The sequence below is a fragment of the Heterodontus francisci genome, chromosome 11 (genome assembly GCF_036365525.1).
Source record: "Heterodontus francisci isolate sHetFra1 chromosome 11, sHetFra1.hap1, whole genome shotgun sequence".
Classification (NCBI taxonomy): Eukaryota; Metazoa; Chordata; class Chondrichthyes; order Heterodontiformes; family Heterodontidae; genus Heterodontus; species Heterodontus francisci.
The window spans coordinates 50,295,326-50,321,908 of record NC_090381.1 but is presented as its reverse complement, the minus strand read 5'-3'; the positions used below and the strand labels follow the sequence as shown (position 1 = coordinate 50,321,908).

The 26,583-nt window shown below is 41.6% G+C and overlaps 1 protein-coding gene across 2 annotated transcripts in view; it reads left to right on the top strand.

Annotated features, from left to right (window-relative positions):
* Window positions 1–2,087: 2,087 nt before the first annotated feature.
* Window positions 2,088–26,583, top strand: part of farsb (phenylalanyl-tRNA synthetase subunit beta) — a 68,443-nt gene continuing 43,947 nt past the window's right edge. For both annotated transcript variants that reach the window (XR_010975960.1, XM_068042131.1), the window contains exons 1-13: window positions 2,088–2,175; window positions 4,055–4,110; window positions 4,746–4,900; window positions 5,397–5,469; window positions 6,597–6,712; window positions 7,545–7,695; window positions 10,132–10,240; window positions 12,729–12,799; window positions 12,915–12,976; window positions 16,444–16,495; window positions 17,111–17,172; window positions 17,252–17,459; window positions 25,724–25,804. Coding sequence is in view for 1 of the 2 variants with exons in the window: in XM_068042131.1 (XP_067898232.1) it covers window positions 2,118–2,175; window positions 4,055–4,110; window positions 4,746–4,900; window positions 5,397–5,469; window positions 6,597–6,712; window positions 7,545–7,695; window positions 10,132–10,240; window positions 12,729–12,799; window positions 12,915–12,976; window positions 16,444–16,495; window positions 17,111–17,172; window positions 17,252–17,459; window positions 25,724–25,804 (1,254 nt within the window). In the remaining variant the exon portion in view is untranslated. The remainder of the gene's footprint in view (window positions 2,176–4,054; window positions 4,111–4,745; window positions 4,901–5,396; window positions 5,470–6,596; window positions 6,713–7,544; window positions 7,696–10,131; window positions 10,241–12,728; window positions 12,800–12,914; window positions 12,977–16,443; window positions 16,496–17,110; window positions 17,173–17,251; window positions 17,460–25,723; window positions 25,805–26,583) is intronic.

Here is a 26,583-nt window from a genome sequence, read left to right as displayed (position 1 = left end):
CCCTGTCACGGTTCTGGGAGGGAGGGGAAGGGGTGAGGGTAGAGGTGCGGGGAATGGGCTGGACACGGTTGAGGGCCCTGTCAACCACAGTGGGGGGAAATCCTCGGTTGAGGAAATAGGTCATATCAGAAGCACCGTCATGGAAGGTAGCATCATCAGAGCAGATGCGTCGGAGACGGAGAAACTGGGAGAATGGAATGGAGTCCTTACAGGAAGTAGGGTGTGAAGAAGTATAGTCGAGGTAGCTGTGGGAGTCGGTGGGCTTATAATGGATATTAGTAGACAACCTATCCCCAGAGATGGAGACAGAGAAGTCGAGGAAGGGAAGGGAAGTGTCAGAGATGGACCATGTAAAGGTGAGAGAAGGGTGGAAATTGGAAGCAAAGTTGATAAAGTTTTCCAGTTCGGGGCAGGAGCAGGAAACGGCACCGATACAGTCATCAATGTACCGGAAAAAGAGTTGGGGGGGGGGGTGCCTGAGTAGGACTGGAACAAAGAATGCTCGACATATCCCACAAAAGGACAGGCATAACTAGGACCCATGCGGATATCCATAGCAACACCTTTTACTTGAAGGAAGTGCGTGGAGTTGAAGGAGAAGTTGTTCAATGTGAGAACAAGTTCAGCCAGGCGGAGGAGGGTGGTGGATGGGGACTGGTTGGGCCTCTGTTCCAAGAAGAAGCGGAGAGCCCTCAAACCATCCTGGTGGGGGATGGAGGTGTAGAGCAATTGGACGTCCATAGTGAAGTGGAGGCGGTTGGGACCAGGAAACTGGAAATTGTCAAAATGACGTAGGGCGTCAGAAGAGTCACGGATATAGATGGGAAGAGACTGGACCAGCGGAGAAAAGATAGAGTCTAGATAGGAAGAAATAAGTTCAGTGGGGCAGGAGCAGGCTGACACAATGGGTCTGCCGGGACAGTCCCGTTTGTGGATTTTGGGAAGGAGTAGAAGCAGGCTGTCCGGGGTTATGGGACTATGAGGTTGGAAGCTGTCGAGGGAAGATCTCCAGAGGAGATGAGGTCAGTGACAGTCCTTTGGACGGTGGCTTGATGTTCGGTGGTGGGGTCATGGTCCAGAGGGAGGTAGGAAGAAGTGTCCGTGAGTTGGCGTTGAGCTTCTGCAAGGTAGAGGTCGGTACGACATACGACAACAGCACCACCCTTGTCTGCAGGTTTGATGACCATGTCGGGGTTAGACCTGAGAGAACGGAGTGCCTCAATGCTAGATAGGTTCATTGAAAGTATGTAGGAAGGAAGAAGAAATGTTGTTCCTTTGTCAATTAAATTTTTGCTAAAAGCATACTAGTGTTATAGAAAATATTTTAATGTAAATTTCTCTGGCAATATTGATATATTTTCATTGTGATTACAGTAACAAGCATGGAACCCAACTTGTTAAATTTCAGTTATTATATTCTGGGAAATTATGTATAAGTATCATTTTAAATGTTTACATTTAATGTAAACAAATTAAGTGGGGAGGGACTTATTGTAATGTAATCGTTTGTATATTACCTCTCTGCTGCCCTCTCTGTTGGGAGGCGTAAATAAAAGTTTCCAATATGGCTGCTCCTAGTTAAGACCTCGTGTTAGTTTTACTCTGGATACACAGCTCAGCCCATTGTGTTTTATCTTTACTATTAATGCATTGTATCTGCAATTTTAACCCTATAGACCAATATGAACAAATTTTCTCTTTGTAGCTGAGGTATACACGGTTTGGTACATGAAGCTCTAAAGTGACAGGTTACTCTTTACTGCAAACCCGGTGATTTGCAACACCTTTTCTTTCTCGGCGTCCTTTCAGAAATCACGTCAGCTGCAACAGAGACTTTCCTCTGAGGTCCTGATAAACGATGAATTGATAGTTTTACTCGAGTAGGTATCTGCATGGTTCGCCGGAAGGCAAATCCCAACGGAATATACTTCAAATACTGCAACAAGATGTTAACAAATAAAACAATAACTATTATGTGTTAGAAAAGATGATTTGTCTAATCTACTGAAAAAGAAAAATGCAGAGAAAAGCTCAGGAGTGGGAAAGACAGCTGCAGTAGGTGCTTGGTTTCTGCTTTGTGCGCATGCTCGGCGTGGTTGTTTCAGCCGGTTTTGACGATGCCGACTGTCAGCGTGAAGAGGGATTTGTTATTTCGGGCTTTGGGTCAAACGTACAGTGAGTTCATTCATTCATGGTGTTAGCTGTAGGGTAGTGGTGTTGGTGGGCTAAGAGTGCCCGGGAACAATGGAGCTGGGGGGTGAGGATGGAAAGCGAAATTGACTCACTGGGCTGGGAGAGAGGGAGAGAGCGGCGCGGGGAAGCCGAGCCTGGAACACAGAATGTGGAACGTGGAACACAGTGTCTGAGGGTTCGGATTCATTCATTGTTTGCTACGCGGCTCTGGGGAGTCTTCCTTTCTACTGATTGCATCATGCAGCTTGGGAGTCCCAGTGTGCTTGCGGTGGAACGTGGAGACGGCGCAGTGCACTGAGGGCAGAGCTGTCAACATCAGGGAGAGATGTAGTTAATGAGACTGAGGATTTGAGGTTGATGGCAAACTGGTTTAAAACATGCAGAACTGTTTTTATTTTCCAAGGATGCTTACTTTTAATTGCGACACGTTAGTGTGGACGGTTTGAGAACCTATTTATGTAGTAAGGCTATGCAGATGTATCTTTGGAAGGATACTGCTACGAAAAGGAATATGATGTTTTTGATCTGTTTAATCTGTACCATATAATATATTTCCATCGTTCTGGGAAATAAACAGTTAATGTCTGCTGAAGTAATTATCACAGTTGTAATGACTTTGTATACAGTCAATTCTCAAATCTCATCTTATTCCCATTTATTAATATTGTACCATTCCTAATGTAGATCCTAGATTGCATCATATAATTACTTCTAAAAGTAGAAAAGCTGACCTACAGGTTAAATGCACCACTTGTGTTATAAATACTAGAAGGTTCAGTTCCTGGTCTCTGCTGATTTCAGCCAAGGCAGCAGTGGGGTGCTACAGTTGGTCTTATTGAGATAGGTAGAGCAAAACCATCCAGTAAAATCATTCTGGTTGTTGTCTAGTAACCCTTGCTGGAAAGAGTTCTTGTGTAGACTTTGGGTGAGGATGATTGTTCTCAGATGCAAAACCCTTTGCAGTCATACAGCCTGATAACATCTGCTATCTGGGTTGAAGTTGAAGAGTTGCCAGCATGGATGAAGTGTCATAGCGCAGTCAGTATCCATGGAGCTATAACCCCAACAAGACTCTATCTTCAGGAGGGGAGAAAAAACTGGATAAACCTTTCTTTGTTTGAACATGGAAAGAACCTTGCAGTATTTCTGTTGCATTACCCACGCATGGCGTGACAATAAAATTACATCATCACATTTATGTTTATAGGTTAAAATAGTTCTCTAATTATCTTTCATGGAAATATTGAGCCTTTACATTTGGTAATGTAAGTTTGTGGTTCTGTTTTTGTTATTTTTTTTTAAGATGTCATCAGAATCACTACTTTGTGAATTACTGTAAGCTATCCCAACATTACAGGAAAATGCCAGAGAAGGTTCACAATAATGCATTTGTGTAGTATTTGTTAGCTCTTTGTAAATTTTAGAATAATCTAGAATGATCTGTCCTACAAATTTGGTTGATGGAAGCCCATTTCTGTACCCATATAAAAAGCTACGGTACTCTGAAACTGCTTTGGTATTTAGCCCAACATTTCTTCAACATCAGCACTGAGCTGTACATTCACTGAATATTAAATCTTATATACTGTCTTCCCAGAGAGTTGGCAATTGTACATCGTACATTTCCATTTGAAATTCAATTTTCAAGTTGGACGTAAGGCACAGATTTTTTTCATTTACATACATAGAAATTTGACCATTGTAAGTAGTGCGTTATTGGGAAAACTGGGGGTTTCGGGTAAGGATGATGTACTTTGCAAATATTTACTTTTAACTCCTTAAAATTATATGGTCATTCTTTTAGGGATTTTGTGCAGTAATTGGTTTTGACAACACCTAACTTGTTTGTTTTCTTTTTCAGCTGATGAAGAATTTGATGAACTATGTTTTGAGTTTGGTCTGGAATTGGATGAAGTGGTACAGTATCATATTATAACTGGCTAAATGTCACATAGTATATGTCTAGTAAATGTAGAAGGTTGTTGCCAAGATGTTTTTTGCTTTGGAAATGTATGGTGTACTAACAAAAGGAAAAGCATAGGGTGGTTTTTTCTCTTCCAATTTTCTCTCATCTGGATGCTTACAGTTGTTGGGGCAGTTCAATGGATGCTGTCTGTCCTCCACAGCTTTGCTTAAAGGCCATTCTTCATGTGTGAGGCTGCATAGTTATTGGTGGTTGGCTATTCAACCATGTGGAGCACATTAACTGAACCTAACCCAGTGTACAAATGTACATTTTCCAGCAGGTGTCAGGATAGTGATCAGAAGGATGAATCCAGGCAATTTTCATCCCCACACCTTTCCTAATCGTAGCTCAGAACTGCTGAGGCCTAGTTTGGCATTCCTACTGCAGACTGGCTGAGATCAGCTAATGGCACAGATCTGGGATCAAAACTGATATTTTGCAGCTCTGTATCACTTTTATATAATGCCTTTACCACCTTAGGTTGGCGGGAGCTGGAAGCTGCAGGATACTCTTTTAAGTTCAAATGGAATATTACGCTGCAGTTGTAAAGCTCTTGTCAGTAAATATTGTTATTTTTTGTCTGCAGACATCTGAGAAGGACATTATAAGCAGAGAACAGGGAGATGGAAAAGCAGAGGATGCATCTGATGTGGTACTGTATAAAATTGATGTTCCTGCCAACCGCTATGATCTTTTATGCCTGGAAGGATTGGCCCGTGGATTGCAGGTCTTCAAGGACAGGTAGCAGTTCTTAATACAAAAGTAACATATTGCAGATGGTGGAAATCTGAAATAAAAACAGAAAACTTGTCCCATTTCCAAAACTTGTCCCAAAACTTCCTTTGGCCTTGCACCACCAACTCTTTTGTCATTTAATCTGTCCTATCTTCCGCCTTATCAAAGACCTTCCCTGTTGTTCTTTTTCCTACCCTCCTGGCTTTCACTTGCTTAAAACCTATTATCTTTAACTTTTCCCAGTTCTGATGAAAGTCATTGACCTGAAACATTAACTCTGTTTCTCTCTCCACAGGTGCTACCTGACCTGCTGAGTATTTCCAGCATTTTCTGTTTTTATTTGCCATTTCTTAATTTTTTAAATTACAAACCTTGTTGTTCTGTGGAAAATTTGCTACCCTCATTACATTTTGTTTGTCATTAAACCATCAATGTTTTAAGATACCCTGAATATTCTGAAATATGATGGTGGTTATAGTCTAATTTTCATTTGTTCAAACAGAATTGAAGCTCCAAGGTACACGAGAGTGGGACCACGTAAAGGAGACATGCAGAAATTAATTGTCAGTAAAGAGGTGAGAAAAGGTTTATTGCTTAGTAAGCTGAAATATTCTATAAAATCCTAACAGGTGGTGTACCTACACTCCAAGGACTGCAGCGGTTCAAGAAGGCAGCTCACCACCACCTTCTCAAGGGCAATTAGTGATGGGCAATAAATGCTGGTCTAGCTGGTGACACCCACATCCCACGAGCGAATTAAAAAAGATCCATAATTAATCGTAGGATTTTATACAATTAAAAAAAAATTTCAAAAAGCCTTTCATCAAGATCACATCTGCCACTTCTACCAACATTTCAAATCAACCCTTGAAACGTGTACTTTTTTTTTTATTTAAAAAAAAGTTATGTTCATCAAGATAAAGGTAGAAAATGGAATATTTGTTCATTTCATGCACCTAATGTTAGCCTTCAGCACTTCCAGACCAGATAAAGGTGATATGTACAGTTAAGCAGCTTGAACTCTGCTAAACAATATTTCTGAACCCCAACCTCAAAAAAGCACCTGCTGCTGCAGGAGTGTGCTATTTGTGTTTCTCAGACCAGTGGATTTAAACCCAGGTGCCAAAGGTGAAAGGACATAATGCTAACCTATTGAACCAGATTTATACATTTGAGAAAAGTATTTATTTTGGTCTTTTTCTTCTCTGCTCCTCTTCTGAATGCATGATTTCTTGCTATGGTACAGTTTTATGGACACTTTACCCAGCTGGCATTACTCATGTGTGAACTCTGGTGAGAAGTGCCTGTGGTCAATGCGATTACAGTGACGTTACAGCCAAGTCCTATGCTATCTTCTCCAACATTTAATATACATATACATATATACAGTTCCACTAGTTGTCACTGAATGGGGATCGGGAATGGGAAACCTGACATTTTTCTCTGCCAATACCAGAGAGATTGGGGCCCATTATAGTTCTCTATCACTGCCCTGTTTATGATCCGCTAACTTAACACTGACCAGGGATTGAAAGTTTTTAACTAGTAATTGTTTCCATGAAGGGAGGAGTGGTACCCAATAGTGTTTCATGTTGTGCAGCCATGACCATTGAACATTGTTAGATCTGTAAGAGTCCAATCCATATTCTTACTTTTGCTATGTCCAAATGCCAGTTTCATGATGATTTTCTTCCTTTTGTAGACTGCGCAGGTTCGGCCATTTGCTGTAGCAGCTGTCCTTCGTAATATCAAGTTTACCAAAGATCGCTATGACAGTTTCATTGAGCTGCAAGAGAAACTGCACCAAAATATCTGCAGGTGAGATCATCTGATCCCTTCTTCTTCTTCTTCTTCTTTGGCCTCCTTGTCTCAAGAGATAATGGGTAAGCGCCTGGAGGTGGTCAGTGGTTTGTGGAGCAGCACCTGGAGTGGCTATAAAGGCCAATATTAGAGTGACAGACTCTTCCACAGGTGCTGCAGACAAAATTGTTTGTCGGTGCTGTTACACAGTTGGCTCTCCCTTTTTTCCTGCCAACTGCTAAGTCTCTTCGACTCGCCACACTTTAGCCCCGCCTTTATGGCTGCCCGCCAGCTCTGGCGATCACTGGCAACTGACTCCCACGACTTGTGATCAATGTCACAGGACTTCATGTCACGTTTGCAGACGTCTTTAAAGCGGAGACATGGACGGCCAGTGGGTCTGATACCAGTGGCGAGCTCCCTGTACAATGTGTCTTTGGGGATCCTGCCATCTTCCATGCGGCTCACATGGCCAAGCCATCTCAAGCGCCGCTGACTCAGTAGTGTTGGGGATGTTGGCCGCCTCGAGGACTTCTGTGTTGGAGATACGGTCCTGCCACCTGATGCCAAGGATTCGCTGGAGGCAGCGAAAATGGTGATCCCTTACTTGCTGATACATCCTACATGAAACTACCAAAAGAGAAATTACGGCTTTACTAATTTTTATAATTTAGTTTTGAGACATTTGATCATACTTCAGGTATTGCATATGCAGATATCTGTGATACAATATTTTCAGTTATTGGATGCTCAATTTTGTGTTTCATTCTGTAGTTTTCTAGTTGTAATACAGAAAGGTTAGGTCTGAAATAAAGTTGAGAAAATAATTAGTACATAAATGTTTCTGTAGGAAGCGAGCTTTGGTTGCTATTGGAACCCATGATCTGGATACATTATCAGGACCCTTTAATTATACAGCAAAGCCACCCTCTGAAATTAAGTTCAGACCTTTAAACCAGTCAAAGGAGTACACTGCAACCGAACTTATGGATCTTTATAGGGTAAGATATGCTTAGAGTCATAATGTTTTACTTGTATATGATGAATGGCTTTGTTGATTTAAATAAATGTAAAAAAAGGAACTCAATTGAGAAATGATCTACTGATGAACGAATAATTGTAAACTAGCAATTCTAGGTTAATCTGTGGTAGATATTCAACTAGTTTTTACTTTCAACTTGAAAAATCTTATCCTTGTAAAATATTTTACTGGAACAAGAAATATTCTGTTGTGCAGCAATGCTTATTGAGTACAAACGTATGTATTTTTAAAAACTTAGTTTGAGGGTGACGTGTTGCATCAGGTTATATACTGGACTCTTTCATCTTGACCTATATTCAAATCCAGCTCGGACTGATGGGTAAAAAACTCGTATGTGTGCTGACTGTAAGCGTCCTTGTGGAATGTGTTTGGAAAGTTTTAATCCAATTCCCGTTGAGCATGGTTTACATTACATAATTACCCCAAATTTAGCACTAATTAAAACTATATATGCAACCTCACTTGCAAGCCACTAGATGGCTGATCAGGGAAGTAGAAAAATGACAAGCTCCTGTAGAGATTGCCTGCCTTTATGAGGTTGGGGCCAGAGCACATTGTTGGAACAGAGTTGGAGCTTTAATCTGTATCTATTTAAGTTATACCTTAGTTGTGAGTGCTTGAAGTGGAGTTTGAGTGACTAAGTGAAAAATGTTGCATTCCTCAGCATTAGCATATCTTCCAAATACTTAGATATTCATAAAACAAATAAACTTCTGTCTCCTTTAATGTTTATATTTTTCCCTATTCCCCTATGTTCCACACAGTATGAGGTGAATTTTCCTCAGACCTCTTACAATGCTGCTCTTGTGCAGATCACTTTCAGGTGCATGAGAATGTCTTTTTCTCATTTGTGACCTTAAATTGAGACCCTATCTGTCCTTTCAGGTGGATGTAAAAAAAATCCCTTAACACGAGTTGAAAAAGAACACAAAATTTTGCCGGTTAACTGGCCTTGAACAATGCAACCAATAATGAAACAAATTAATAGGTTATTTATGTCATTTGCAGTTTATGGGCTCTTGCTGTGTGTGCATTTGGTTGCAAATTTGCATACATAACTACAGTGATTGTACTTTAAAAGCCATTTGTCAGATGTAAAGTGCTTTCCAAAGTCGTGGGGCATGCTAATGCGCTGCACAACTGCAAGTTCTTTCTAACACTGAATGCTTAAGCATTCTAGAAAGAATTGTGTCCCTGGATGCATGTTTTGTCACTTTGTTGACACTGCACATTGGAGTCCAAAAACATTTTGCCTTAAACAAAAGTAACATGCTGAATAATCAATTATTTGTTAATGGAATCCTTCCCTACCAAGAGGCATTATCAGTCTTGTGCAAAACTATTAATTACAATGAATTAAGTTGTGGATAATAGTGCGATTGATTCACTTGGACATTAAAATTATCCAGGTAATATACACAACACAAGCGTTTGATTTCTGGTCACATTTATATGTTTGGTGATGGTGTGATGATTAAAACTCTCAAATGTTCATCTGTGACTCTAGAGCAGAAAATCTAGTTTATGAAGTAAAATTCTTAATGGATTTACAAAGGATGCATATGAGAGAAAGCTGGAATATTTTGGATAAAAACCTCATTAAATTATTTAAGGAAATGAAAAAGCTGGCAATGAATTAGGTGGGACTCTCCCACTTGTCTGCAGTAACTTTAGAAAAGCCCTGGAAATCCTAGAAAAATAGTTAAACTCTATTTTCCCATGGTTTCGACACTGTTGTGCTGCAGTATGGCTGATGAGTTGATGAACCCTTGCAAATATTCACTGATTTGTAAATATAAGTAGTGAAGTTGAAAGTGAATTACAATTTTTTAAAAGAATGAAATAACCTGATTTGTAAAACATATGAGTGAGAAAAGTTTGTGTTTTTAAAAGAGTATTATTACAGGTCTTTTAATTCTCTGAAGTATGGCAGTGACATCACATTCCCACCATAGACTCAGTCTTCATGGAGCTCAGTTTGCATTTGGCACATATTGAAAATGTGTTATGGGAAGAGCAGCTTTCTGTGTCTTTACATACCTAACATACCACACAATAATGTGTTGTTAACTGATACTTAAATTTGTTAAAATGCTGTTATATTATCTGCTTTTACAAAGCTGTTCATTTAATCCATTACTCATTTGATCTTTAATTCACTAATACATTGTGTAGTGTTATGTGTTTGTGGTATGGGCTATGCCGAAATATATATCGAATGAGGTTTTTATCCAAAATATTTTAGGTAGTTACTCCATCCATATTTTATATTTCTGTTTACAGTTGTCTTTTAAAAAATGAAAGGAGCACAATTCCAATGACATCTAGTTGACCAATAATTTACCCAAACGTCCTGGTCCTGAAAATGCTTAAATTCATTTGATTTGATTTTCAGACAGACAGTCACCTTCGCCATTATTTGCATATCATTGAAGACAAACCAGTTTACCCTATTATCTATGACAGCAATGGTATAGTTCTTTCTATGCCGCCTGTCATAAATGGTGAGTACAGTATCTCATATATGAGATGATTTTTGAAGCTAGTTTCTACATCTGTTTTTACTGGTTCCATTTTTGTACTTAATCTCTCTCCCCAATTTTCTCAGTCCCCTCATCCCTCCTGAATACATTAACTCTATGTTCGGGTTTGGTTTCACAGGTCGAGTCAGCCCTAGTAACCATTATTCGTGTATCATTATCAATGTTCCAGTGAGATTCCCTTGGGACATAACAGAACTTTCAGTCATTGTGCTGAACTGCATGGTGAAGTTGATTGCAGCCAACCTGCAGATGCGTTAATGCTGAATCATCTTGGATTTCTTCTTGTCCCAGTGTAAAATTTCATTGTTGTATGTGGCTATGCACGCCTGGTACTTAACGCAGACAAGGTACCTTCCAGGCTGCTGCATGGCCATGCATGCATACAGCTTAGCAGGAACATAGATCATTATTATTGATCGCCAATTCAGCTAGGGAGCATTCATAACTAATCTAATCCATGCACATGTACTCCCAAGAGGAATTGCTCGAAAACCATCAGGAACGGGACCAATAACATTTTTTTCCCTCCCTCACCCAGGGTTGCTGAAGTCACCCTTACTGCTGTCCCAGTAATTCAGTTCAACCTGGGTCCCTTTTGGTCTATATGGCTCTGCTATTCACTGGATAAACTCACTGAGTCATTAGGAGAGCATTTCCAATATTTCTGTTATGACTGCATATTCCTATTCATGTGCTGCTTATGCAGCTGTGAGGTCTGCCACTGTCCTTGACATAGAAAAAGGAGTAGGCCATTTAGCCTTTCAAGCCTATTTCGCCTGTCTGTTTCATCATAGCTGATCTGTATTTCCACTCCATTTACTTGTCTTTTCTTCCTATTCCTTGATACCCTTCCCTAACAAAAATCTATTTGAACTCAGTCTTGAAACTTTCAATTGACTCAGTATCCACAGCCTTTGGTGGGGAGGGGTGGGGGGGAATGGTGAGGGGGGCAGGAGAGAGTGTTCCAGATTTCCACGACTTTGTGTGGAAAAAGTGCTTCCTGATTTTGCTCCTAACTGGTCTAGTTCTAAATGTTAAGATTATGCCCTTCTTTTGGATTCACTCACCAGAGGAAATAGTTTCTGTACATCTACTTATTGAATCTCTTTATCATAGAGTCATAGAGAGATACAGCACCGAAACAGGCCCTTCGGCCCACTGAGTCCGCGCCGACCATCAACCATTTATATCAATCCTACATTAATCCCATTTTCCCTCTCACATCCCCACCTTCCCTCAATTCTCCTACCACCTACCTATTGCCCCTACTAGGGGCAATTTTTACAACGGCCAATTTACCTATCTACCCCCAAGTCTTTGGCATGTGGGAGGAAACTGGAGCACCCGGAGGAAACCCACGCGGTCGCAGGGAGAACTTGCAAACTCTGCACAGGCAGTGCCCAGAACCGAACCCGGGTCGCTGGAGCTCTGAGGCTGCGGTGCTAACCACTGCGTCACTGTGCTGCCCTTTAAAATAAAACACACATTTTTAATATCTTAATTCCTCAACCTTCTAAACCCAAGGAATATTACAAAATGTCAGCATGGCCAGTTTGCTTTACCAGCAATGACTAATCAGTGCTTTACTTGAGATATTGTTGCTATTGGAGATCTTTGTGATCGCATCCGTCAGTGTGGATGTACATAGCACTTACTAACTAGACTGCCTTTAAGATATAATATCTCCAATATGATGGAGTGTTCCTGGATTTCTTCTTGCTAGATTGGGAATTGCATAGCAAAGCGGTAAGGAAATTATGTTTGCTTTTCAAATTTAACTATTTTTATAAGTTTTTTCAAACCTGTTGTTTTTTTGTGAGCCTATGTCAACTATTTGCAAGAGTCATCCACTTAGTTGCAATCAGCAGCTATTTCTCCATATTTTAAAAAATATATATATTTTTCAATTGTTTATCCACCTTTTTAAAAACTATTTAATTCTGGTTCAGTCAGTTTCTGGTAGGGCATTTGATGTTGGAACAATACTTGGTTATTTTTAAAAGGAATCCTCACTTCTCTTGTTCTTGTGGTGACTGTCTTAATTTTTTGCTCTCTGACTCCACTATTTACCTTATTAAAACCCATCATTGTTTTGAACACCTGTACCAGATCTCCTCTAAACCTTTGCTTTGATGAAAAGAGCCCCAGTTTCTCCAGCCTCTCCTCATAATTAAAACCTGTTATTCCTGGTATTATCCAATGAATCTCTTCTGTGCCTTTGACATCCTCCCTAAAGTAGGGCGCTCAAATCTGAAACTGGCCACAATGTTCTAAGTGGGGCCAAACAATGATTCACAAGGGAAAACCAGAAGGGAGAGGTGACTGTACCAGAAGCAGAACTATTAAACAGCTTGGAAAGGTTGCCTTTAATTTGAATAATGTATTTTCATTCTGGAATTACAAATTCTAGTTACAGAAGTCATCTTTTTTAATGTCTTTGATTTGTTAGGAGATCACAGTAAAATAAAAATCAACACCCAGAACGTTTTTATTGAATGTACAGCAACTGATCACACTAAAGTAAGTACACCAGTGTTTGGGATTTTATACGTTTTCAGATCCATATTTGATTTATGTTTCATCAGTTTTTGCCAAACTTGAATTAAATTAAATGCTTGACTGTTTCTTGTCACAGGCAAAAATAGTGCTGGATACAATTGTCACGATGTTCAGTGAGTACTGCGAGAAGCCATTTACGTAAGTACTTCCAAAAATGCAAACAACAACAACTTGAATTTATATCGCACCTTTGACATAGTCAAATGTCCCAAGGTGCTTCACAAAGCATTATCAAACAAATTTGACACAGGGCCACATAAGGAGATATTAGGGCAGGTGACCAAAAAACTGGTCAGAGGTAGGTTTTAAGGAGCGTCTTAAAGAGGGAAAGAGAGATAGGTTTAGAGAGAGCTTAAGGTCTTGACAGCCAACAATGGTGGAGCAATTAAAATCGGAGATGCTCAAGAGGCCAGAATTGGTTATATCATATTCCTTAGCATCAGAATTAAATGACTTGTAAAATAAATACATTGGTGTGCATGGAAGTGAAATAATAATCTAACAAATTAAGAGATTGTACTTTCGGCAATTGTGTATTTTTACACTTCTAATATGCAATAAATTATTCCTATTTGTAATCCCTTCCCATAAAATCTATTTTCATGGGATAGTTTTAGATTTTAATTGAAAATAGTACTTTTGACACTGAGCTCAATTTTCATGTACCACTGGGGGTGGAAACGATGTCAGGCAGGAATCAAATTCTGGTGCAGGCTGGCATGGCTGTCTCCCAATGCCATTCCCGGCACTGGCCATTTTCACCAGGACGGGTGGAGGGCGATCCTGTGATCCCACCCACTTCATGATTAAGGCAAATTAAGCCAGTTGAAGAGCTCATTAAGAGCTTGTTAACGGGGGATGTTGTGATTTTCGCAGAGGGGCACAGGTTGTAGACCAGCTGAATGGAGGCAGACACACAGTGGGGAATCAGCCATGGCCGCACCATGGAATTAGCTGGGCTTCATAAAAGGATGAACGGTGCTCAGGGGACTCGCCCATTGGGAGACGGGTGATATCGGGTCAGTGCAGGTTGCAGGGAGCAAGTGCTCGGGCAATGCTGGGGTTGTCACCCTCCTGGTATCGCAAGGTCATAAGAGCAGGGGGCAAGGCTGCCAAGCATAGTTGAAGGGCCACCTGAGCAAAAGGAAGGCTGCAGCTGGCAATGGGTGCACAACTCTCAGATTTTGGGCCTAGTGACAACGAGGAGCAACAACCTCCACAGTAAGGCCGGAGCACCGGGCGTCAGGAGTGCAGGGGAGAGGGGCAAGGGGCAGGATCTAACAGAAAAGACAGCTATCTGGAGATGACCGAGACCTAGTGTCACAGGAGGTCGCTACTCTCCAGGCAGATGGTCACAGAGATCTGTGCCTTGGTCGCCAAAGATCTCACACCTCACAGCACTGCTTGCCATGCCCTGCCACCAGCTGTCAAAGTTACAGTTGCCTTGAACCTCTTCACTTATTGCTCCTTCCAAGGATCGACTGTAGTCCTTGGTGGCAGCTCCCAAATGGTCACCTTGAGACCACTGCACCTCACAGGTCATTGATGTCCTCTTTGTCAAAGCTGGACAGTACATTCAGTTTGTGACAGATGGAGCCTCGCAGGCGCAGAGGGCAGTGGCTTTTGCTGCCATGGCTGGATTTCCCCCAGGTATCTTTCCCTTTTAACAGCACTTTGAGCATACCTACACCACATGGACTGCAGCGATTCAAGAAGGCAGCTCAACTCCTCAAGGGCAATTAGGGATCAGCAACAAATACTCCAGCAATGCTCATATCCCATGAAAGAAAAAAAAAATCAATTGTACCCATGTGAACATCAAAGCACCCAGTGACCAGCCACTCCGATTCGTCAGTTGCCTCCGTGGCTTCCACTCCCTCAACATTCATCTTGTCTTCGATTACAACAAGTAGCTCTTCCCTGTGTGCACTCACAATCCTGGCAGCTACCCTGACTCCTTCATCCTCCCCCAGTCCAGATTGCCACAGCTCTTCACTCCAACCTCCTTGAAGAGATGGCTACTCAACCCTCTACGAGCACATCTGCCCAGCAGTCTCACTGTCACCATTGAGGAACCGTTGATCTCCTTTACCACTTCATACCTCTTTTCTTCTCCTGCCATCAATAAAAGGAGTCTCACATGTGTTGGTAGAGGGTGCGCTTGTAAGGTATAACTGCTTCTTTGGAGGTTTGCTGGTCATCTTGACCCATTGCTGTAGAGGGAGAAGTTCTCCTTGGGTTGATGTGGGGAGACACAAGAAGAGAACATGAGAACTAGCCTTGGAGAGCAGAAGCCTCCGCCTGTGCTGAGGTTTCCCAATGCAACTCAGTGTTTGGTATGCTGCTGCATGAGGTGGAGTGTAGTGCCCCCTCTTAATGAGTGCATTGTGCTCTCTAATCACCATCTCCACCATGAGTGCCCGTCTCGCCATGGCTGACTCCCTTGTGGTCTGCGCTCCTGGCTATTTCCATCACTCTGTCCTCCATGGGTTTGATGATGTGAATGTAGGGGACCCCTCCACTGGTTTGAGCCCCCTCATGGGCATTATGTGCCTGTTTCTCCTGCAAAGACAAAAAAGAGGGAGATAAGGCACTGCTGTCCTCTATGGCCAATGGCAGCTGTTCCAATTCATTAGAAAGTACATGTATCAGTGGTTACAGGACCTCAGCAATACTAATGGCTCTGAGCCATTCTGAGGGGTCAGTAAGTGGCCTGTGCACATATCCCTCCCGTGTTCAGGAGAACATGTGCTCTGAGGCTCCTCAGCTTGTGTGTCTGCTGGAGGATAAGTCCCCAGAGGCCTGTTCTGAGGATAGCACTTGCCTTGCTAGAACATATCAGGTCATTGAATCTTTTCCTACACTGGATCGAGCTGCTTCTTGTCATACTCGTGCTGCTGACTGTGGCAGTGATGTCCAACCACACCTGCTTGGTCTGGGAGGGCGGCCTCCCCTGCCACACTCTGGGAAGAGTGCCTCCCTCCTCTCCCTCAAAGCTTCCGACCTGACCTCATCTGAAAACTGAGGGGCTTCCCTACCCTGGGTTCTAGGCCTTCTTCTCTGCTGACTGTGGCAGTGATGTCCAACCACACCTGCTTGGTCTGGGAGGGCGGCCTCCCCTGCCACACTCTGGGAAGAGTGCCTCCCTCCTCTCCCTCAAAGCTTCCGACCTGACCTCATCTGAAAACTGAGGGGCTTCCCTACCCTGGGTTCTAGGCCTCCTTCTCTGCTGAGACCTTGTGCAAATCAAGTGTTTTGAGATCTCTCGCTCTGCAGCATCAGTAGCAAATGGCAGCCACAGTAATGGCTGCTGTGGTTAGTTTAAGTTGGGCCTGCGCTTGAGTTGTTCTGTCTCCGTTCCCGCTCCGGCAGCTGTTAATTGGTTGCCAAACCCCTTTCAGCACCAATTGAGGGGTCGCCCCAGTAAAACTTGTGGAGAGGCCCATTACTATTTCTCCCCGGGGGCAAGTCTGGGCCCCGGAAATGGTCCCAACTTCTGTTCTCCATCCCCACTGCAAAAATCTAGCCCTATATACTTGTAATTATCAAGTGCAACTGATTTGCTGGAAATTCAAGATTAATTAAAATCCAATTTTGTCTTGCAGAGTTGAGGCAGCTCAAGTGATTTATCCTAATAAAGAAATATGCATTTACCCAGTAAGTACTATCAGCTATCCTTATCATTGTATAACAAGTATAATCAATGCCCTTGATTATAATCACCTAACTGTCAGGGCTGGATGTAACCTCCAAGACCACTTTTTCTACATTTCTAAAATTGTAATTAATTTTATACCAAGTTAACACTCAAACTACTTATGCCAAAGAAATGAAAATGGATAATCTAATATTTTAACTACTGTTGCATTAAGTAGATTTTTTTATTGTGTTCATGCTGTTCAGCTTTTTAATTTCCTGCACAATATTGAACTGTTAAATGTGTTGATGATTGCTGCACTTGTTTATTTGAATTCAGTGATGGTGATGGAGTTGAATGTCAAGGGGAGATGGTTAGATTCTCTCTTGTTGGAGATGGTCATTGACAGACACTCGTGTGGCATGAATGTAACTTGTGAATTGATAGTGTGGTCTGGGATTAGGACCAGATTTCGCAACCCAGTAGTGATTGGCCAGACAGAACCCATGGAAGGTTACCCCAGAATAAGTCAACGTTTTCAGGAGACAAGGGAAGAAAATTGGAGATGGTTTAAAAAAAAAAGAGTTTAAATTAGCTTTGTTAGTAATGTGCGACAACTTTTATTTCTTTTGTAGGAGATGGGGTACAGAAAAGAAGTTCTAAATGCAGACCTTATTAACAAACGAGTAGGAATCAAGTAAGTTAGTAAAATTAATCTATTTAATTGACTGAATTGAACTGAAAATTCTAAAATTGCATTTTTATTTTACTTACAGTGAAACAGCTGATTGCATTGCCAAATTGCTGACTCGGATGTACTTAAAATCCAAGGTGATGGGGAATGGAGCACAAATAGAAATAGAAATTCCTCCCACAAGAGCAGATATCATCCATCCATGTGATATTGTAGAAGATGCAGCAATAGCCTATGGTTACAATAATATCAAGATGACTGTTCCAAAAGCCTATACTGTGGCGAATCAGGTAAGAGCTGGCAGTCTCTTTTTTTAGTTTGATGGTTGGTTTTAATATTACATTTCAGAGATTTGCATTGCACAGCAAGACATCGATAATCAACTGCAAGAGAGTTGACCCATGGTGACTGATGGAACTTGACAGATAATCAAGATCCTACAAATTCTAGTTTTACACATATGGTGGGGCAGTACTCTAGGGATAGAAATTAAAACAAATGCAAATAACTAAAGCATTATATAGTTTTAATCTCTGGGAAAAGTGGATGAAATATAAATAACAAGAGAAGTTGTGCATTATTCACGCAAGGCTTTGCCATGAAAGAAAGAACTTACATTTGTGAGTCCCGCATGGTGTATTGCCTCTCTGGTGCCAGGGTAAAGGACATCATGGAGAGGGTACAGGGTGTTGCGTAGGGGGAAGGGAGTGAGCCAGAAGTTGTGGTACACGTTGGTACCAGGGACATAGCAAGGGTAGGTATTGAGGTCCTATGATCAGATTTTCAGGAGCTAGGGAGGAAATTAAAGAGTAGGACCTCGAAGGTAGTAATCTCTGGGTTACACCCAGTGCCATGTGCTAGCAAGAGTAGCAATAGGAAAATAGGGAGGATTAATGTGTGGCTTGAAGCATGGTGCAGGAGGGTGGGCTTCAGATTCTTGTGTTATGGGCAGGTGAGATGATAGAGATGGTTCCCCATTTTTCACCACTTGACTGACCGTAAACAGTGTTTTTTAAAAAAAGGGTGCTTTTTTTTAACCCCTGAGTTCTTTAATTGTCAAGAACAGACAAGTGACAGGTTTCTCATAAGTTTAAAAGAAAGGTAAAAGTTCTTTATACAACACCCAAAATGCAGGCAACACCACCCATGCTTACACTCAAACAGAAACGCACACAATCAAGAAAAGATAGAGATTATAAAGATAACATGCCTTAGGTCTGATGATTTTAAAGAGTCCTCTGTTAAACTTGCTTTTCCCCGGGGTGAAGACTTGAAACGACGCAGGCCTGTATTCTTTTCCCTTGTTCACTGAAGATTGTTCACCGAAGAAAGATATGGGAGGTTTAGGAAGACAGTTGTGCTGCTGCAGACTGCTGTTGTTATATTCCAGCCAAAGGTCACTGGCAAAGTCCTGGTACAATTTCTCAGATAGGGAGTTCAAGGCCAAACTCCAGGTGCTGCCCACATGTAGTTCAAAGCTGGTAATCCTAGGCAGGGTCCTTCCTGTCTCTTTGGCATAGATGGATTTCCTTAGTCTGCCCAGAATATAACTTTATTGAAGTTCCTTATCTGAAACCTAGTTTCTGTCATGAGACCATAGTGTGTACTTCCATTGTTCCGCATAAATGGTTTCTGATGGTGAGGCCATTGTTAGACAATGGAGTCTGGTGTCATTCATCCTCATCTCACCTTGTTAAAGTAGGGCTTTTCGCACCTATTCTTTGGAATTTTGAGTTTGGAGTCAAAAAATCTGCAGCATCATTGTTAACCCAATTAATTGGAGAGAAGCAGCCATTTCCACAGAAAAGGTTATTTACATTTTAATGATTTCTCCATGACCTGTCCAGACATGAAAGTTAGCTCAGGGTTCTTGTAGTTCTTTGTGTATTGGCAGGAAAGGAAGGGTCACCTGACCTCTTACTCCATTTTGTTTACAAGAAAAGTGTCCATTTCAGGTTTACTTCATAAGTTCATTTTATAGTTCATATGTTCAGCTTGCATGGGTGTGACACTTGGGGCATTGGAACCAGTTTTGGGCAGAAGGCACCTTTTCAAAAGAGACAGGTTGCATCTCAGCAGGACTGGGACCTATGTCCTCGCGGGGAGATTGACTAGTGTGGTTGGGGAGGGTTTAAACTAAATTGGCAGGGGGACGGGCACCAGCAGACAGAAGTAGAAAAGAGGAATAAGGTACATAATGTGAGAGTGTTACCAGTACTAGAGAGGGGAGTAGTTCCGTATTAGATGGGAGCAGACTGAGAAGGGCTATGAGGAATGCAAAGACAGGATTACAATGCATATGTGTAAACACACCAATTGTGGTGAATAAGGTTGGTGAACTCCAAGTACAAATATCAATATGGGAATATGATGTAGTGGCAATAATGGAAACGTGGCTTAAAAATGGTGAGGACTGGGTGCTTAATATACAAGGATATAAAGTATTCAGAAAAGATAGAGAAGGAAAAAGGGAGGTGGGGTAGCAGTACTGATTAGGGAAGACATAGTGTTGGAAAGAGGGGTTGTCCTTGAGGGGGCAAGGACAGAATCCATTTGGTTAGAGTTGAAAAGCAAAACGGGTATGATCATGGCACTAGGGGTATTCTGTAGGCCTCCAAATAGTGAGAGAGATATTGAGGAGCACATCTGTAGGGAAAACACAGAGATGTGCAAGAACTATAGAGTGGTGATATTGGGGGATTTTTAATTACCCAAATGTTGATTGGAATAATTGTGGACTAAAGAGTATGGGAGGGGAGGAATTTCTGAAATGTGTTCAGGAGAACCTCCTTAATCAGTATGTTCTCAGCCCAACTGGAAAGGAGGCATTGGTGGATCTGGTGCTGGGAAATGAGATGGACCAAGTGTCTGTGGGTAAGAGTGATCATCGTATCATAAAGTTTAGACTAGTAATGCAGAAAGGAAAGGAATGAAATAAGGTAGAACGTCTAGATTGGAAGAGGTCTAATTTCAATGTGATGAGAAGGGATCTAGCCTGGGTAAAATGGAACCAAAGACTGGCAGGAAGAGCTGTATCAGAACAATGGGTTATCTTTAAGGAAGAGATGCTTCAGGCATAGGCTAGGTACATTCCAACAAGGGTGAAAGTTAAAGAAACCCAAAACAGGACTCCTTGAATCACAAGGGAGATAGAGATTATTGTCATGCAGGCCCCCACCTGCCGAGAATGAAGCACATTAATTTCACCACATGAATGTTGATTGTTACTGGGGTAAAGAAAGAACTTGTTTTTAAAAAAAAAACAGACCCTTGACTGGAAAGACATTTGCATATTAACAGACAGTGTTTAAAAGGGACAAAAGACCATGCCCTAACACATTTACTCCACAATGGACTTTTGATTACCAGACGTTGAGGGTGAAGGAGCTCGCATTCCAGGTTAACTGCTAAAACAGCTGAATACACAAACAGACATGGTCAGACCAGTTTAGTCACATGACTAACTGGCTGTTGGAGTTTTTTGCATTTGATCTTGCCACAGAGTTTTAAACTGGCAGAAAGCTGTTTGCTCTTGGACTGAAAAGACCTTTCGTGGCTGGCTCAGTGCAACCTCTCCTGTCTGCTTCCATCTAATGGGATAATGGGATCAAGGGATATGGAGAGAAAGCGGGAACAGGTTACTCGAAGGGCCGACTGACCTACTCCTGCTCCTATTTTTCTATGTTTCTATCTCTTTCTCACGAAGTGAAGACCCATTGAAGAACCCCAATAGAGAAAAGTCTCCTACGGTGAACACTGTTTAAGAAGAATACTGGGCCCCAACAAAAAGCAAGACTACCTGCAATCAAGGACTCTACAGCGAGCTTGAAGCACAGTAACAATACCCCCCCCTCCCCACTTCAGAGATTGCCTCAAACTTTTTCACTTTATTTTTCTTCTCTTTTCTGTCTCTATTTGCATGCTAGCGTGGGCCACGGCGTGTATCCGTAGGACTGTCCTTAAACCCTTCCTTGAAAAAGGGTGTCACATTTAGAGTTAGAGTTTTAAATTTAAGTTTTAATAAATTTCACTTTTCTTCTTTAAACCTAAGAAAGCCTGTTTGTGCTCATTTCTTTGCCTTATAATTGGAAAGTGGTGAACAAGGATTGGCCAAAGGGGGAGCTCAAAACACAGTGTGTTTAAAAATGTAATCCTGTTACAGTAAGACAAGCTGAAGGCTGAAAGAGACCCCTAGACACCTTTCTCACTGGTCGTAACATTATGATGAAGTAACAAAAGAGGGTGTTTGATGCATTTCAGGCTAATTCTTCAAGTGACAACCGGGCCAAATGCAATAAGTTGAGATGGAAGGTGAAGAGGAAAATAAGACTGTCAAAGAGAGAACATGAAAATAGAATAGAATAGCAGTTAACATAAAAGGGAACCCGAAAATCTTCCACCGGCATGTAAATAGTAAGTGGTGTAGTGGGGCCTTTTAGGGACAAAGAGTAATATATGCTTAGAGGTGCAGGGAAAGGATAATATACTTAATAAGCACTTTGTATCAGTGTTCACTAAGGAAGTGGAATCTGACAAAATATCATTGAAAGCCAAGAGAGAATAGAGGCCATGAAAAATTGAGTAAAAATTGAGAGGTGTGATACTAAAAAGGCTGGCTATGCTTAGGGCAGATAAGGCACCTGCTCTGGTTGGCTTGCATCCCAGGTTGTTAAATGAAGTGGGGGTGGAGATAGTGGAAGTGTTTGCCATAATCTTCAAATCTTCCCTAGATATGGGGGAGGTGCCAGAGGATTGGAGAGTGGAAAATGTGACACCCTTATTCAAGGAAGGGTTTAAGGACAGTCCTAGCAACTACAGGCCAGTTAGTTTAACATCAGTGGTGGGTGAGATTTAAGAAACAAGAATCAGGGAAAAAATCAACAGGCACTTGGAGAGGTTCGAGTTAATTAAGGATAGCCAGCACAGATTATGCTTGACTAATTTAATTGAAGTTTTTTGATGAACTAGCAGAGAAAGTTGATGAAGGGAATGCAGTGGATGTTGTTTATTTGATTTTAAGAAAATGTTTGGTAAGGTACCACATAAAAGGTTGATTAACAAAGTTGAGGCTCATGGAATAGGAGAGTCAGTATTCAATTGGAGAAAAAAAATTGGCTTAAGGCCAGAAAACAGTGAGTCGTATTAAATGGTTGTTTTTCAGACTGGAGCATGATAGACAGTGGTGTTCCCCAAAGATCAGTACTGGGACCACTACTTTTTTTGCTATATATAAATGACTTGGATCTTGGAATATAGAGTAGAGCCCATCACACCAAACTTGGAGGTGTGGGAGACAGTGAGGATGATATGAACCACCTGCAACAGGACATAGATAGGCTAGCAGAATGGACAGACAGGCGACAGATGGAATTTAATGCAGCCAAGTGTGAGGTGATACATTATGGCAGAAGGAATAGGGAGAGGTAATATATACTTAAGGTCACAGTTCTAAAGATTGTGCAGGAACAGAGGGACCTGGGGGTGCATGTGCATTTGAAGGTGGCAGGACATATTGAGAGAGTGGTTAGTAAAACATATAGGATCTTGGGCTTCTTAAGTAGAGGCACTGAGTACAAAAGCAGAAAAGTTATGCAAGAACCTTTATAAAGCTCTGGTTAGAACCCAGCTAGAATATTGCATCCAGTTTTGGTACCGCACTTCAGGAAGGATGTGAGGGTCCTTGAGAGGGTGCAGAGGAGATTTACCAGAATGGTTCCAGGGACGGGGGATTTTAGTTCCAAGGTTAGGTTGGAAAATCTGGGGTTGTTCTTAGAACAAAGGAGGTTGAGCAGAGATTCAATAGAGGTGTACAAGATTATGACTGTCTTAGATATGTTAGACAAGGAAAAACTGTTCCCATCAGTAAATGGTTCAAGGACTAGGGAACACAGATTGAAGGTTTTGGACAAGAGATGCAGGGGGAATATGAGGAAGAATGTTTTTATGCAGCAGGTGGTAATGACCTGGAACTCGCTGCCCACGAGAGTGGTGGAAGTGGAGACAATCAGTGACTTCCAAAGGAAATTGGATGGTCACTTGAAGGAAATAAACTTGCAGTGCTACAGGGATCAAGCAGGGGTGTGGGACTGACAAGATAGCTCTGTGGAGAGCCAGCATGGACTTGATGGGCCAAATAGCCTCCATCTGTGCTGTTAATGGCTCTATGACTCTTATATTTTATGTCCTTAGAATGTCCCAAAGCACCTCACAGCTGGTTGTTGTTTAGTGACTGTTGCTATGCAGACAGACACAGCGCCAGAAATAGAAATCGAATAAATGGCCACCTAATCTCTTTTTGGTGATGTTAGCTAAGAGATACATGTTGGCCAGGTCACTGGGAAACCTTCCTCTTTGTTCATCAGATACTGCCCTGCCATCTTTGACATTCTCCTGAGCAGGCTTGCGAGCTACAGTTTAAGATGACAGATGGCATCTCTGACAATGCAGTAGTCATGCCAGTCTAAATTATGTACTTGGGTTCCATGGGTAAACCAGCGACCTTTTAACAGAGGTGAGAAGGCTGCTGCTGACTCAGGCTGAAAAAATCATACAGATAATTGGAGTGCAGTTAATGGAGTTGTCTCTTCAGCAGTGTTTTTGATACTCATTCTACAGTCCCCCAACCCAACTCCCCAAGATTCCGACACTTTTAGTGTCTACCTTCCTCCTTTGGCTTTCTGAGAGGTTCTTTGTGAAAAGTGACATATAAAGCCAATTGGATAAGAGAGTTCCAAATTTCCACTGCTCTTCATCTGAAAAATGAAGGCTTAAAAGAATTAGGGCTTTTTTTTTGCTGGAGCTGAGAAGATTAAGGTGATCTGTTAGAGGACCTCAAGGATATAAAAGGTTATGATAAGGAAAGTATTGATAGATTATTTTTATTGGTCGGTGAGAAGGTAACAAAAAAATTAAAAATAATCGCAAAAGGGACCATAGATTAGATAAAAGGCTGTGTTTGCTAACAACACAACTACTAGGTGATGCAGCACTTGCACATGAGCAAGTGCAGCCTCATGCATTGAAATGTCAATGTCTGCGATGTTTTGGGTATCTGCCAGTACTAAAGATGGTGCTGCTCAGTTTATCTCAAAAACAAATGAAACCCAAATGCCCACAGTGGCTGTGGTAGCCACCTCCATCCCACCCCCAACAGTACTCTGCTCCCTCCTGCCGTCACGCTTTTCTTCGCCACTGCCTCTTGCGCTCGTCTGCTCGCTCTCCGCCTCGCCACTTCTCTCCCCTCAGCCACTCGCTCCCTGCTTCACCCCCACCTGTGGGCCACTCGCTCCTGGCCTCGCTGCTTCCTCCCTTCTGCTACCCGCTTCTGCTACTGCTCCCTCGTGCTCGCAGTCTCCCACCCCTGCCTATCTTGTCACTCTCTCTCTTCCCCCGTGTGGGGAAGAAAGGTGTCTTGAGTCGTAAAACACATTGAAGGTCTGTTTTTGTGCTCCAATATTCTATGATTTTATGAATTGGCATGAAGGTAGGATCTTCAGTATTGCATGATGTCCAATAGAAAAGACCAGTTGGATAATCAGAAGCCCTTGAATAGTCCCAGTGTGGTTTGAGGTATTTAGTTGTAAGACTTGAACTATACCGCACTCAAAGGTTTACAGAAGTAACTATGCTCCAAAATGCTTAGACTAATGGGAGCTTTGATAATTAAACTTCATTTCTATAACTAGAGTTAATATTTTAAACAGACAAAGTTGTAGCCAGCAAATTATCATTTAGCTGTAATCACCTGATGCCACTTAAGTAAGAAGTGAGTGCTATACTGTACTGCGTGTTAGTCATTTGTAGGAAAACACAGCTTATTTGATGATGTGACTACATGTCAATGGTTCGGATTTTGAGGTCAGGGGTCCAGCGGCGGAAATTTGGCTGCCTTGAGGGAGGATTCCTTCCCAGTGTGGGCTGCAGCGAGGCACAGCAACACAGGCTATTTCGGGGGAAAACGGCAGGCAGTTGTGGGCATGGCTTACAAGTCACTGCATCACAAAAAACAAAAGAAAGGCTCCTGTACTAAAAAGGTATTGGGAACAAAAAGTCACTGGAAAATGAAATTTTTAGTAGACAAAATTAATTTAACAAAATTAAAAATGTCAATGTTTTTAAAAAGTACAATAATTTTGATGAGGAAAATCATTTTTAAAAAGTGATATTTAAAAAGTCTGATCAATCATGCTAAAAAATCATAGAATTTACTTCTAACAAGATTTATCAGATTTTCAAAAGGTTTCATGTTAAGAAATGTTAAATAACCAAATTGAGAGGAGGCCTTTTCAGCCTGAAAATCCAGGTGTAAAATTTAAAAGTGTAATTTATTCGTAATAAATTTGCACTGGTTCCTGATTTGCCATTTTGAGTAGTGAACCCATCGGGAGTAGTGTTGGTTGACCCTTACAGATTTTCGCACTACAGTTTGCGGAGCCTTTCCAACATATAGTAGCGGCGAATGTTAACTGTGTCACCGTGACGGCAATATCCGGCCTAATGTTGTTGAAGTTGTCTTCAGCCTGGTCACTTGATTGCTTTCATTTTTCCTCATCAGCTTTCATTGAACAAATTATCAGAGCTGCTAAGGCAGGACATGGCAGCTGGTGGATTCACGGAGGCTTTGACCTTTGCCCTGGTGAGTTCATTATCATTTCTAATTTTAGGATTATTGTAGAAACACTAATAAGATCCACTTCATTTTTTGGTTTGAAATATTTTGCTAAAACTTAAACGCATTCATGATCTCACTTAACATGCAACTTCTGTGTAACTGGTCCATATTAAGATGATTTATTTGAGTGTAAAGTTGGGGAGAAAAGCACAACCTTTGAGCATTCTCTTTTTCAATGGCTGCTGTTTCCTCTCGGAGGAAAGAATGACAATAACGACAGACTTATGACAAACTGCTGAAAACTGATTTATTTAATTATGTCAGATGTCATTCTTTACGGTGAGTGATTCAGAATTTCTTTGAAAGTACATTTTCGTGGCGTTGTAATGATGTAGCCAATTAAGCCTTTATCAATTTGTAAATAGCTGACAATACATATTTTATAATCCTACATTTCAGTCAAAAGTGCAACCTAATGGCAGAAGATTAATGGCAAAATACATAAGTGCATCAACAGGACAATTCATGGAGTGTTATGAAATCGGTCTGTGATTCCTCTCTTCCTCTTTCCCCTTTCCCTGCCTCTACCTTATGTTAAGTGGTTCATCCCAGCTGGCTCTAGGGAGGTGGATCATGGAAATGAATTGCTTCCTTGAAAGAATTGAGGGAAATTTGTATGGAAAGTTGACAAGAGTTGAACAATACTCCTATACCTGCAAAAGACCTAATTATTATGGAGCACCATGAGTAGAGTGCTGGGAGCTGGTCATTTGTCCTTATTTTAGTACGATTTATGCAAATTG